General features: G+C 38.1%; 1 protein-coding gene across 5 annotated transcripts in view; it reads right to left on the bottom strand.

Annotated features, from left to right (window-relative positions):
• Positions 1-14,724, bottom strand: part of PLCE1 (phospholipase C epsilon 1) — a 144,621-nt gene that overhangs the window by 3,609 nt on the left and 126,288 nt on the right. For 3 of the 5 annotated variants that reach the window (XM_027909440.1, XM_027909461.1, XM_027909446.1), the window contains 10 exons: positions 14,080-14,121; positions 13,212-13,336; positions 12,385-12,502; positions 8,098-8,229; positions 6,693-6,983; positions 5,761-5,924; positions 4,559-4,820; positions 3,579-3,697; positions 2,369-2,497; positions 1,444-1,653 (listed from right to left, as the gene is read on the bottom strand). In XM_027909440.1, the coding sequence (XP_027765241.1) occupies positions 1,444-1,653; positions 2,369-2,497; positions 3,579-3,697; positions 4,559-4,820; positions 5,761-5,924; positions 6,693-6,983; positions 8,098-8,229; positions 12,385-12,502; positions 13,212-13,336; positions 14,080-14,121 (1,592 nt within the window). The remainder of the gene's footprint in view (positions 1-1,443; positions 1,654-2,368; positions 2,498-3,578; positions 3,698-4,558; positions 4,821-5,760; positions 5,925-6,692; positions 6,984-8,097; positions 8,230-12,384; positions 12,503-13,211; positions 13,337-14,079; positions 14,122-14,724) is intronic. The other 2 variants (XM_027909455.1, XM_027909469.1) reach the window with 1 other exon arrangement.

The following is a 14,724-nucleotide window of genomic DNA, read 5'->3' as shown; positions in this document are numbered from 1 at the left end:
TTGTCATCTACCAGTGGCAGTAAGATGGGAGATGGTGGAAAGGGTTCTTCTCTCTCCTGTCCCTGCACTAAAGCCAAAAGTATTAGGAGAGCAAGAAGTCTGAGCAAACATTTTCCTGTGGTGTAGAGCAAGAGGAAGGATGCTTGTTTGTCCCTTTTCAGGCTCTGTGACTACTGCAGATTTTAAGACAGAATTCCTCCCTGCACCTTCTTTCAGAGAATGCATTTCTGTCCAACACCTTGGAGCATAAGCTTGAATTCATAAACTGTAAACATGGGCAGTGTTTCACACCCTCCAGTGGACCCACTCCTTGTTTTTCGAATCAGATTTGCAGTTTCATTTCTAGTTCCAAGCTCTGAGGTGCTGCTATTTGCAGAAGGGCTCAAAAATACAGATAATGCTTTGGGGTACTTGCATCACAGGACAACATTATCAGTGGTGTGCACTGATAAGGTCAGTGTTGCGGTCAATAGAATTTGATAGGTTACTATTTCAACAAGCAAATTTCTCCCTTTTAACTTTTCGTAAATTTTTTTGCCAAATGTTAGAAATAAAGGAAAACAAAATGTGGGCTTGTGTAATTTAATGGTAATTTGTCAAATTGAAGCTTTATCAAAAGTTTTATCAGAATAATCAAAAATATTTTTTTTCACTTTAAAGTATCTCAGAGGATCTCTATAATTTGTGTATGTAAAATCTGTGTACTAAGCAAGCATTTTTGTAGGCTGAACTGATCAAACAAAGTGACCAAAAATGAGATCACTAGGTGTCTTTCTCCTGTGTTTTCTGTCTCTCACAAGCCTGGGCACTAGCATATTTTCAAGATGTAGATGCCTTGCTCACACTTTAAACTGAAGTAACCAGTCCATTTTCCTCCTTTAAATTAAAAGAAATCACCTATTTAATTATTTTTGTTATAATTAATAATTTAATTATCCTTTGTGATCCTCTTAGACTTATTCTATCCTTTTAGACTTATTCTCTAATATTAAATTTTTTTCTAATTTTTCTAGACAGATAAGAAGCTGCTGATATCCAAAACGACTGATAATGGTTGTATGGAGTTCTGTTATCTATGATCCTTTGGTATTAACTATTATCTTTCTTTATATTAATTTCCTATCATGGCATAATGTAGATTTGCATTAAATTAGAACTCTCACTAAAAACTTGAGGTAGTGGCACTGAACTGGTGACTGAGTGATAAGGACTAAACATCACACAGCGATAGTAAAGCTGAGAGAGGTCCAGTTAGTGCCACACAGGTGCACGAAGTCTAGTTGTCCTTGCTCACTCAAGAGTTACGTTTGTTTTTAAACAATGTACACAGCATTGACATTACTCACCAAGTAGTGAAACAAATACTGCACCCTTTTGTTTCCTGGTCCTAAGAGCTATTTTTAGCTATCTTTGTAAATAACAATTTATCTAAACCAGACTTACTTCCTCTCGGGTTTTAAAGATAATCCTTCCAACATATCCTTCTTCTGGGAACCAACTGTTCAAAAGCTGCACTAGCCCTTCTTCAGGACCAATCACTCTCTGGAATGGTGGTTTTCTGCATTCACTCTTTTCTTTAGATATAAAACTCTTCTCTTCCATCAGAAAATAGTCTGCAGCGCATGACTCGGTGCCTTTTATGGTAGCCAAGAGCTAAGACAGACCATAATAAACACACAACAATTAGAATGCTAAATATAAACACTGCATAATTAGTAGTTATAAATGAGGATGAATATGGAAGCTTTAAGAATCAATAAGTGTTCTGACAGTGCAGGAAGGCTTTCTGATGTGCTATTTATTATTCAGATATTTTACTCCAGGGTAATGTCCTGTTCTCTTTAGCCTAGCCAAGCAGTTCAACTATCCCAGACAAGGCAGTACTATTTAAGCTTATTTCTGTCCTGTTTGGCTGGCCAGACAATTTATTCATAATCCCAGGACAGTACAGTCTTTTCCCACTGCTAGAATAACAATCCCTGTTGAGTTAACTGGTTTTTCTACTCATGAACTTGGCCCTCTAACTTTTACTCTGTATTCCTGTGGTGCTCAAGTTCAAAGAATTGTGCAGAAATGTTTGCCCTTGTTGTAAGGACAGCCCACCGCCTCCGTTGGCCAGAAAGATTGTTTTTCACATCTGCATATGCCCAAATATTAAAATACTGTTAGGGAATATATTCTAAAATGATAAACCATTTCACTGGTTATATTCTGTGTTTGCAATTCCACAGCAATACATTTCTAACAGCACCTCCTTGCTGTGATGGACTCCAACAACCCCGCATGAGAGGAATGCAGGGAGACAATGTCCAAAATGATATTAATGCAGATTCCTGCAGTTGGATCTGCAGTTCAGCAGGAAGCTTACCTGGTGCAGCAGCTGTGCAGCCGTGGTCCCTGCACTTACGTTGAAAACAGTGAAAGGTTCCGGGCCTGGAACTCCATGAACCGTCACTTTGTAAGTCACGGCAGCTTTCCTTTCACCCTGGCTAAACAACTGTTCAGACAACATTCAAAGATTACTGAATGTTTTTACACAGGCATGTAAAAGGCTGCTTAAAAGAAACTGTACATACAAGTTGTAAGAAACCTTGAGAGAGCAAAGCTATCAAGGTAGTACATGGCTCTTACACTACAGATCGAGGCATTTAAAAAAACACCAACAAACCCTCCAAAAGAGTCCACCCTACCTTGAAGCTGAAGAGAAAGAAGAAAAAGGAAGTTTTCCAGTGAAGGGCAGACTTCCATCACTCATTACACATTGTAGCTGAGCTCAGACTATTTAGATTCAGCATACAGGGTGAAAATCTATAGCTTTCTTTTAACCTCCAAACCATTTATGTTCTTCCTTTCTGCCCTAGTAATTCACCAAGATAGATGTTTGCATGTATTCACAGGAGGATAATATCAGCAACACATCTGCACACAGGAGCTCAGCAGGTTTTATCTAACACTTGAGTAGTCAGCATAATGATAACATAGAAATTTAAAGTTGCCAAAACACGAGTAACCCAGACAACATAATACTAAGGGCTATTAACAAAAAGAAAATCACATCCATCTATGCATGCATAAATACATACATACATATTTTTAGATGTGTGTATGTATACATATTTGTACATATAAAATATGTGCACACATATATAAATATGTGTATTTATGGAAAAAGAGTCTTCATTTTCTTGTAATAAAATTCAATTTTACTCTCATTATTCCAAAGTTGTTGATAATTTGCATATTTCTTTTCTTTTTTGGTCCCAAATGCTTTGCTTACAATTCATGCATAAAGGAATGCATGAAGCAGCACTGGACTTTACAGCTTAACCACACTCCTCCAGCCCAGGGGTTCTTGGGCTATACCTAAATACACCAGAGAAGCCAGACTATGAAAAGATTTACCTCCCCACAGTTTTAGCCAGGTGGATAATCTTATTTCCATCAAAGCCAAAAAGAAGTAGGCATCAAGGTACTTCTGAACAATGTGCAGGTGTAAGGGCCAACATCTTTGAACAGTCTGGCTGTTACTACGACAAGAATACAGGTAATTCACATACACACACAAAAAATTAAATTACCATAGATGCAGGCACAGTGTTTCCAGAGGGACTTTCTTCCATTCTCCGACTGTTTATGAACAAACTGGAAATCTCTAATGTTTCATTGTGCAGGTTGTGGAGCTGGACATGTCTGTAGCCTAAAGAAGAAAAATCTGTAAATATTTCACCACATTCTAGGACACAAGTCTCATAAATGGAAAACTCAAATTTGTTGTATTTATAGCTGCAATTTGCCAAACAGGATTTAAGGCACTGTAATAGCACTGCATTAACACTGTACAACAGCATAACCCAGGTGCTATGAACTGCTGTGTGGCTCATGTTTTGCCATAATATGCAATATATTCATACATAAAATATCTAAATATTAGAATATGAATGAGACAAGGTCAAATTATCACTGGGAAAACGCATGTCTGGTTAGATCTCATACGCCAACATAGACATTTGTGTGACATTACAGTGACACAAAGCACATGTGAAAGAGCTACTGACAACATGGAAACTCCCTCTCCCAGGTGTCACAGAATTAGTGATGTTTTCTCATCTCTCTCCCTGTCTTTCACCGTTCCTTCAACTCTCCTCCAGCCAGAGCTGTGAGAAGTGCAATCCCCCTCTGCCCAGTGTTCACCTGTTACAGCAGTTTCTTTGGCAAAGGACAAGGCAGGAGTGAAACCACTCCATGTTTCTTAAGGGAGCAGCCAGTCTCCAGGTAAACATAACCTCAAAAGCACAGCTCAGGGGCAGAGCAGGTGTAAGATGCCCATCTCCACAACACCACAGGATCGGACGTTTTACAACTCACTGGGGCAGCTGCCGGCTTCCAAGGAGTTCTATTACATCAGCACTGCCAGGACATGGAATGCAGTCTCATATTTGCTCCCTTCCTCCTCTAGAAAAATGCAACTAGCTGATTAAAAATATCCCTCTGGACAGATTCATTCCAGGAATCTGCTGGACCATTTTGGCACAGGGTGTCACTACAAACTGTACCGTACCTCTCTTTAGCGCTTTGAGGGGAATGATTCTCTGAGCTGTCACAGCTGAGCTGTTATTTTCAACAACGGCGAAGCGGAGAAAGACCAAATCCTCGAAGTGAACCCGGAAAAGGAACTGTTCATTCCACATGGGGTTGAGAGTATTGCGATGAATGGGCTTTGTCCGGAAGTGGCAGCTGTCCAGAGGCATCCCCAGCACATCAATTTCAATGCACGGACTGCCCGTGCTGTTGCTGGGACACACGTTCTGTCCAGACACGATCTGAAGCCGAGGAGTACACAGAGAAACCAATTAGTGGAGTGATTCTTTTGCTGTCATGATTCTGCTAAATGTTGTTTAGCACACTCCTAAGTGTTCTTGTTAACGTGCTGATTTAATTACGACACTCCCCTACTTTTGTAATTGCCAGGGCAGTAATTTCAGAAGCAGAGCTGCCTTAACCCCACGCCCAACACCACTGCCATGGCATCTTTCCTCTGAAAAAAAACACACTATTCATCATGAGTGCAGCCATTCATGGCATCTGAAAGCTAATCCAGAAAGAATGTACCAGTAATGTAGTCAAAAAGGACCACATTTTCTTCTCCATTACTCTGGGGTGATGACACTGACGTCTGGATTGCTTTGGCATACGCAACACAAGAATCAGGTGTGTAATTACCACATCTGGGAGAATTCTGATTCTTATGAATTTCACTTTTCTGACACATTTCCTGGAAGGGATTAGCTTCTGAGAATACTTTTTTTTTGGCCGCAAATCCACAAATTATATATCTTATTATATAACTCGTAAAATTTTTTTTTTTAAACATTCAGTACAGCTTTTCATAGTGGCTTTTTTGTGTAGCTTCTCAAGTGTTCGCAAATGTGTCAAACATCAAGGCACATGTGTTATTTTACACAATCGTGTAGTCCCAAGGAAAATCCTTTCAGGACTGGGTTTTGATGAATATTGTGAAGGAAACAATGAAAGTAACTATGGATACAAACCAGCCAATAAAATAAAATAAAGACAAATCTTTTCTCCCTCCTTCCCCCTCCAATTTCTGTTAGTTATGCTGACCTTCAGAAGTACAAGCAACAATTAAAGGTTCAATCTTTCCCTTTAGAAGCATGACTGTAATGCTGGTTAAAGACTGTAGTTATATGTTGTCTACTTCTATCTCTTTGGTTGTATGAAATTCCCTTTTAATGTACTTACTGTTAAAGAATATATAGCTGGCTCCTTATTATCAAAATCTCTTTCCAATGGACAAAACTGCTGGTACATTGAACAATTTTTATCCCACAGAACTGGAGGTTTCAAAACATATCCACAGCCACCATTAGCCTCAAACATTGCTGCATTAAGTTGCAGAGGAAGATCTGTGAAAGTAAAGCAGCCAAAACTGACAGAGAGCAATGGTACAATGGAAAAACTGTAACAGTGAAGACGTTTTATATTTTACTTTTGTAGTATAATTCAATTTTTGATTTTCAGAGATAGCTGTAATTTATGTATCCAATTTATCTAATAATTATACAAAACTGTAATAGCAGTTTCTTCTTTTCTATCCCCTTCCATTGTCTTTATTGAACTGTAGGGTTTGCCTACACCATTTCTCTGAGAAGTTTCTAGGTGTACACCCTGAACTGCAGACTGAAAAAGCACTGATGGTGTAGCTTTGTAGATGACCTAATGGATCCCCCATGGAAAAGCTGAAGAAACACATGACAGGATAGCAAACAGTCCAAAAATGTTTTGATCAACATTAAACCAGCATCCCTGGCAGCTCTTTCAAATTAAAAATAGTTAAGTACCCTTTTATATTTGAAGTTATCAGAAAGGAGTAACAGTTTCTTGAACTGGGGAGGAAAAAAAAAAGCCTTCAGCAATAAAATAAAAATGGAAGGTCTTGCTGTCCAGGCACTTCTGTGTTATAGCAGGATCTGCTTCATTGGCATAAAATTCCTGAACTCTGAGATCACTCCTCTACAGTACCAGACTGTTGTGGTATGAACCTGCTTGTGCTGGGGTGCACAGACAAGTAGATCCTCTCATGAGAGCAGGAAAAGCAAGCACCAAATACAAATTCACTGCTTAAGGACTTACATTGCATTTGAATGTATTAAAATGTGTTCATGCACCCATACCATCTGTTTGGTAGTTCAGAGCCACGAGCTGTACCCCATGGAGCCAGAAGATGAGCGGATGGGGATTTGAGGAGTCGATGCGAGTGGCAGCAGGGTAGGTCCTCAGGAGCTGGCAGGTGGTGTGCTGGATCAGCTTCTGGGAGTAGCGCCTGCACAGCCGCTTGGCAGCGTTCTCGTTCAGGGAGGAGATGTGGTAGCACTTGGGCGTCCTGATGATGGCGCTGAGAGAGGCTGGGGAGTTGTAAGGAGAGCAAGGATCTTCCCAGGTTTGCCGCATCACATCCAGAGGACCTGGAAGATAAACAGTACCCTCGAGTTACAGCTGCAGGGCCAGAGACTCCAAAAAGTCGATGTTTTCTAGTTGGGTATGTGCTTTAATTATGGCAGAAAAAGGTGATTCTGGAAAATTACACTACTCAAGGTAAATGTCACATTCCTTCTTATAGAGGAAGAGCAATCAATGAGAGGAAACATAATGTTTAAGTACTTTAGTTATACCATGATTAGACGTGCTAAATAAATAAATAACTTTCTTGTTGGTGTCTGCCTGAATATAATAAAGGAATAAAATTCCCTTCTTCCCATTTATACCTGAGGAAGGGAGGCAAGACTGAAAGCCATCTGTTAAGTCTCCCAACAGGCAATCTGCAGAGACTGTAAGACTCAGGGGACAAAGGCAGCAAAATACTTTAGAGTTAGACACCAGACTTCTTCATTTTTGGGATACTGGCTTCTAAAAGGAAACCTAACCTGTCTGCTGCAGCCGTGCCCTTGGGCTGCAAGAAATGCAACACTCCCTGAGCCAGAAAATGAGTTCAAGAAAGGGTACAATTCTAACTTTCTGTTTATGGCAATCACTTGAAAGGCAGGGGATCTGGGTCTCCAGAACCTTTTCTCTACTTTCTTTGTATTTCTTGACATCTGTTCATAGGCAGGAGCACAATTTCCCGGTTTACAAACTGAATCACCTGCAGAGTCTGATTTGCACAATTACACATTTGGACTTGGCTGAATTTTAGGCAACTAAGTCCTGCTTCAGGCAATAAAAATTCTTTTCTGGATCCAGCCCAACAGGCCTGCCTTACATTTGTACTTTGAAAATATTAATTTATACTTTTTAAAGTATAAACTTTAAGATACATCACTTAAAATGTATGTTAGTTTTGAATTGTTTATGTGCTAGGGTCATCATATTTCTGACCAAGTAATCCTCTTTTAACATTCCACACTCAACACTTCAGTTATAACAGTGTTACTCTAATAGCTGCTGCACTAACAGAAAACCATTCCAAAGTTCAACATCTTACACACTGCAAAGTATTTGATCTTTAACAACTTGGTCTGGTACATGTGTTGGATTACAGAGTCATTCCACATGACTGGTGAAAGAAGATGCTAACTTTACCTTTTCCAGATGCTTTGGCAAGAGCAGCTGACTCCCCAGGGCTCAGCCTGCCAGGATTGTTGCCAAAAATGGACTTCCTGCTTTTTCTTTCTTTTCCTCTGCTAGAGCCAGATGGGTTTAGAGTTGACAAGCCTGTTCCCATAAATGTTAAATAAATGAGCCAAAAAACATGACCAAGAGGGCATGACATTTTCCATCATATTTTACATTATTTTTGAAGGCATGAATACTCCTGCTATATAGTACACAGAACAAGCAGTGTATTTTTCTCCATAATTTAATTTTAACATCCTTACATATATAGATGCCTTTATATATGTATATATTATACATGGTTTTATATATAATGTATATATGTATGTGTATATAATGTATATAAAAACTCATAAGAAGCAATACCATATACGGTTCTCTCTCTGTGATGTAACTTTTCTACATTTTACTTTTTGGGCTTGAGGAAGGTAGTGGCTTTCTCTCAAATTACCAAATGGTCCTAATTGATATTAAAAAAATCGGCAGTAACAGTCCCATGTATTCATCCTTAGAATAATTTTTAAAAAATAAAAATATTTTCTACAGAAGCAATAAATCTAAACAGTAGTGAATATCATGGAATTCATTTGGGATAGGATATCTACATAATTAAATAAATGCAAGACTATGATTCAAAGATACAAATGAAAAAGTCCAAATGCTGTTGATAGAAGACTTTAACTTCAAGATGTTTTCAGACTTATCTTCTTCTATTTATTAGTATTTCCATGTTGGGAAAGACAGGTGTGCAAAATCCATTACACATTTATTGGCCAATATGTACTAGAAGTGGAGCTGGAAAGCCACAGCATAGCTATCATTCAAACTTGTGCATTCTAGAAACACAATCATTAAAATCACAGCCTAAATCCCTGTGAAGTAAACAGACTCGATCCCACTCAAGTTTAGTTTCTTTGTGTTGACTTGGAGAGAGCACAGGACACAAAATTTTAGTAAGTCAAAGTCAAAATGCACAACAGTTGTTCCACCCACAGCAGTGAGGTGTGGGATGGTCTCAGAGACCCAAGATGTATTTGTGATATAGAATATAACAGAGCAAACACTGTTATTTGCCTGTGACTCCTAAAACATTCCTTATTAATTCACATCAATTCACACCTCTCTAAAGATAGTTCAAATAGTAAATCACAAAGAGAATACATTGGCTTCTTTTCTGCTGAAGTCTGGCCACAGCTGTAAATTTTCATCTCTCAATCTTTATGGCATGTATAACATGTACTTAGTAAAAATATGCAGATAGTTTCAATGAAACTGCTTGGATTAGCAAAATTTAGGATATATAAAATGTTTTCAGCATTGGAGATGTACTGTCTCTTTGGGCCAAAGCATACACATAAACCACAGAAGATGGTAGAAACTTGAGATGAAGGAATATGAACTGACTAAAAGAATGAAGAGTTATGAACTGTGTGCTTCCAGCACTATTTAATCTCAGTTTTCAATGGATCAAATGGATTTGGCAAGGAAGATCCAGGTTTCAAAATCCTGTTGTGGAGACAGTCACTGAGGAAACAAGCTAACCTCATAAATCACCAGAGTGCAGTGCAAAACCAGGGCTGACAGAACCCAACGTGATGGCCACAGGGTAAGCTGCAGCTGGGAGTTTCCTTTCAGTCTTTCCCATGGCCATGCTTTGCATGTGACACATCTCTTCCCACAGTCAAACTCCATTTTGCACTCCAATTTAAACCTGACTCCAAAATACAGCTTCACCTCTTCACAGAATCATAAATTTGCAAAATAATGGAGGTTGACAAGGAAATGGAACTAATCTGGTCCACCTCTCTGGTCAAAGTAGGACCAGGTTAGATCCCACTATACTGTACACAGATCCTACTATAATACCGTGACAGATTGAATGTTTTGTATTACTCCACAACCCCTATGCTATGATCTTTGACTTACAGAGGTTAGTGCCTGTCTCTCATGTTAGATGTAGGCACACTGCTTTACTGCTTTTAGATTTTTTAATCCAGATGACTGCAAACTTCCCTGCCCCTCTTATTCTAATCACACTGACATAACAGATTAAACTGTAATTCCTGCCTTTTCACCACATAATTCAGACCAACAGACGGTCCCTGCAGGTTTGCAGATCTTGAAGAAGAATTTACAGCATTTTTGTATGTATGTAGGGTGTCCCTTTTCATATTCACTTTAATATTAGTCTTGAAAAGAGAGACCATAGGGGCAGATGGTCTGATACAATGGAGATGCTGCCTGAATTTCATGCCAGTTAGCTCAGGTGACTCCCTGCTCTCCCTACTTGATTGTGCAAGTTCTGTTTTTATGTACTCAATTTCTGTATTCATTGTGGAAGGATCCTCAGCACCAAGGCAATGAGCCACGTGCCAGTGGGTTACAGCAGTACTGTGTTCAGGTGTGCGTCACTGCCCTCATCGTGACAGACCCCAGAGAACAGACAGTGGTGTGATGATATCCAACACACTGTTACGGTCAGAAAGCACGGAAACAACAAGAGCTGTGGTGGGTTCCTTGTTAACACAGATTTTATAAACAAGAAACGTTATTTTCTCCACATGATAAATTCTGTTTTGACCAGGGAATGCTTAGGGAAGTCTGTGTTACTCAGTAGGCTAGGATAAGTGAACATAATGGTCCTTGTCCTTTTTTTATAGTCACAAATCGGTGATTAACATTCAGGGACACAGGCAAGTGTAAACACAGAATAAAAATACATGAAGACAGGAGAAATAAAATATTTACACCATTGATTAGACACTGACTTGAATTCTGCAGTCCCTATTTCCAAAAGTCTTGCCTTTTCTGAGTTGGTTAGGAATGCAGTCAATAGAGCTGCATAGCCATGGATCTACCAGCCCTGTTTCCATCATTAATGGACACTGTAGGGGAATGGCACTGCACCGAGTCTGCGCTCTCCGGCTGAGCAGAGGAATCCACTCAGTGGCACCGTGGTATGAAAGTCTACATTACTCACAGAGCAGGCAGTATTTGCCTCAAAGGAGACAAAGTTTGTTGGAAAAGTAATTTCTACAGCTTCATGTGTTCATCTGTGAAAAGAGCTCATTTTCTTACTTGTTCTATTCATGACCCCTTTCAAGCAAGAGGAAGAAATCTGATAGGGAAAGCAGGTATTCTGTTTATAACCAAAATTACATTAAAAATGAAATATTTCAAAGTTTTCTTAGAACATCAGAACTTTTTTGTGTGACAAAATGCTTGGAACAACTCAAACTATCTCTATTTAACCTAAATATCTTTCTTTAAAAGAAAATATTTTATTTGAAAGATATCTCATTGCAGATTTCATTAAAAAGAGTATCAGATTTGAATTTTTAGAAGTCATTATTTTTACAAGTGACACCTACAATTCTTAAAGTTACAGAGGATTATCAAAGAATGTCTGTCCATTTTTCAGCATGTTTATCTTGCCTATTTGACACTATTTTATGTTTGGTTAGCTTCTCTAATCTGATTATAGTTCTATTTGTATAAGATCATGATTTGGCAGAATTGCTAACTTTTCCACAGAGAACCATGCCACTAAAAAGCAGGTTTTTCATTCAAAACATTAAACACATCAATAAACAATAAATTCTCAATTTAAAAGTATTTATGTACACAGTATGAGCCAAAATATACCCAACCTCACATTTCAGTACTGAACAAGTAACTATCGGTGATCTCTTCAGTTACTCCCCCTCCTTTTCTCTGCAAACATTATTCTTCCTACTGTACAGAGGAAGATATTGCTATTCCCTTAACTCCTTCCATGAAGATTATGTGTGAGTGTGCAATCAGCTGTTCTCAGCCACCCCATGAAAAGGCTCTTCTCCTGTTCCCTTAGGGAAGAACAGATGATGCAGTGTAGGCAAAGGTAAAACTCTAAACTGAGGTCGTTTAAAGAAATGTGACACGCTGTTCCTTCAAGGTCTTAAGGATATTTTCCTTCCTAATTCAGCAGGTCCTTACATGGAAACTCAGAGCTCTTAAGATGAAGCTTTCTGTCATCTGGCATTTGGCCCTGAAACAGTTGTCTAAGTTGTGAAGACTGGCAAATTTCACTTTTGTAAACATTTTAATATGACAAACAGTATCTAGGCACATAATTTATGAATACTACTTCTCAGCCAGGAGCTGTTATTATGAAGACTACCAAATCATCAAGAACGACTACTTCAAACTAATTCAAAACATAATGTCTCTGAGAATGAGAAAGCTTAGAGCAATAAAACAGGGCAATGTACTTACCAGGGAACTTTACAGCTTGACAGTAAATGACAAGATCTGACAGCTCTGGGGCTATTTGTCTGCTTTCCTTCTTATTTTGCGGAAGATAGAATTCTTCACCCAGCTCCATGTCGTAAACCTGAGTGACAATTCCAAGAACATAATAATAATATTACTGAATGTGGAAGAACTCTAGAATATCTTACTCATGTCTTTAAAATATTTTATCTCTTTCTTCCTATATGGTTTGTGCCTTCACCTAACACATCTCCTTCCCGTGTGCACATCTATACAGCAACACGTTCTGCAGTAGTGTGCGAAGGCCTTAATCACAGTCAGTTCTACAAACATTTAGACAAAAACATTTCCATGTTCAGGAGAAACTGCAATTTATTAAACAGAAATGCACTGTTTTCATCGTCAGATGATTTAATAAGAGGTACTGTGGTTCTCTGATATCATACTGTGGTATTTTAAAGTTATTTTGATACACAAAGATGCTGAAGATTCAGATGAAACCTTCAGTTCCATCGATATTAATTAAAATTAAATATCTAAATAAGCTCCTGGATCTCGTTTCAATGAAGGTTTCCTTGAGACCAACAACAGTTAAACTTTCAGCCAAACAGCCTCGATATACAATAACCTCAAGACTTTTCTTGAACATCATGTTGAGCATTTGTGTCTTTCCATACTTTCCTCCTTAAAGCATATTCTTCCTTCCACATTGTCTTCCTTAAAGCACATTTATCATGTGATGTCTCAGTTACCTAAACTGTCCAAATCCTTTTGAAGCTGGTTATATATCAAAGTGTGGCTGGGAAGAAGGGGGGGGAAAGCAGAACTACCTTTCCTTTATTATTGTATGTGGCACAATCAGCCTTCTTTAGTCGTTTGGCAGTCTCTTCATTGTATTCAAACTGCAGTTTATCACTTGATAATTTATTCTCAGGTCGGTCTTCAAGAATGTTATCTAAAAAGTGATGGGATTTTAATAAACATAAAGCCAAACAATTTCAACTGGAAATTTATTTTGAATTAACAATATTTGTGGGCAGTGCTGTGAATCTTATATGAATAACCAGATGCTAAAATAACACATTAGCTGGTCAAAGCATCATCTTCTAGTAGTAACCTTCTACTTTAAAAACTTAATGCTTGGCTTTGGTTAATACATTTCACTTCCTTTAAAGCCAATCCTTTAGTGTTCAACAGATCCTTAAAACCAAACCATATAATGAATTAAGTTTGCCATCTGAAAATGAGTGGAAGTTCTGAATGACAAAAAATGTCCAAACACAATTAACTACATTAAACATGTACACGCTTTTTTACAGCAAGTTTTGGCTTTCCTCTCCTTACTTTCACTGTGCACAAATATTTTTTCCATCTATAGAAATACCTCTTCAAAGCTACATGTTTATCAAAGAATAATATACCTACTAATTTGGTCTTTCTGGACAAAATATTGCAATTGTCACAAAAGGAATGGTTTTATTTTATTCCTGATGCTTTGACCATAATCTTTTTATGCATAACCAGTGTCGCTCATGCAGCCTTCTAACAGCTCCTGACCAGTTAACAATGCCATCTAAAAACATCTGATTGCATTTACAATCTGAAATAAAAACCACACATTCACACTGTCACACTGAACAGGCTGAAGATGCAATGCTGACTTCATGCAGTTAAAATGCTCAACCAAATGGCTTTTACCTTCCTGGCTGTTAGGAGCAGGAGAAGCATTAAGGACATCAGCTACAGGGAAACGAGTCAGAGAGGGAATAAGAGTAAAGGAAATTAAGATTTACAGCCAGAAAAATGAAAATGTAGTGTCAGTTGTAAAACTATTAGCCTTACTCAAAAAATATATCAGTAAGAAAAATAAAACTGAATCTCTTTCAGAAAAGTTTACAGACCATTACTTTGATTAGTTTTGCCAAAACATTAACACAATTAATGACCCCAAAGAATTATTATTGTAATAAAGTAGTAAACCATAATGCAGATTTCTTCATATATTGGAAAGTGTGAATGTTTCTTGCTAGTTTCAGATTTCTCAAACATTCTCTTAACTAGAACATTGCTCAAAAGTCACTTACTGCAGTTATTTTGCAATATTTTCTTCACAAGCCTGTTAGCAAAGATCTACGTTTTCACAGCAATTTAATCTTCACTATCTCCACCCTGTCCCACACAAAGAGTACTCCCAAGTAGCCAGTTAGGTCAGCTTTCTAGCAAAACACAACTGAAGGCAGCACTTGCATCAAAGTTATAAATTTTCATATTAGCATTAAATAATACTGCTATTCCACAAGCAGTGACAGGTTCTGAACTGCATTCATTAATTTTGTGACTATT

Source organism: Empidonax traillii, unplaced genomic scaffold (assembly GCF_003031625.1).
Source record: "Empidonax traillii isolate 1590-97213 ecotype Southwest subspecies unplaced genomic scaffold, ASM303162v1 scaffold27:size3997909, whole genome shotgun sequence".
Taxonomy (NCBI): domain Eukaryota; kingdom Metazoa; phylum Chordata; class Aves; order Passeriformes; family Tyrannidae; genus Empidonax; species Empidonax traillii.
Note: the sequence above shows the minus strand (reverse complement) of the source record. Positions and strands in the feature narration are given on the sequence as shown.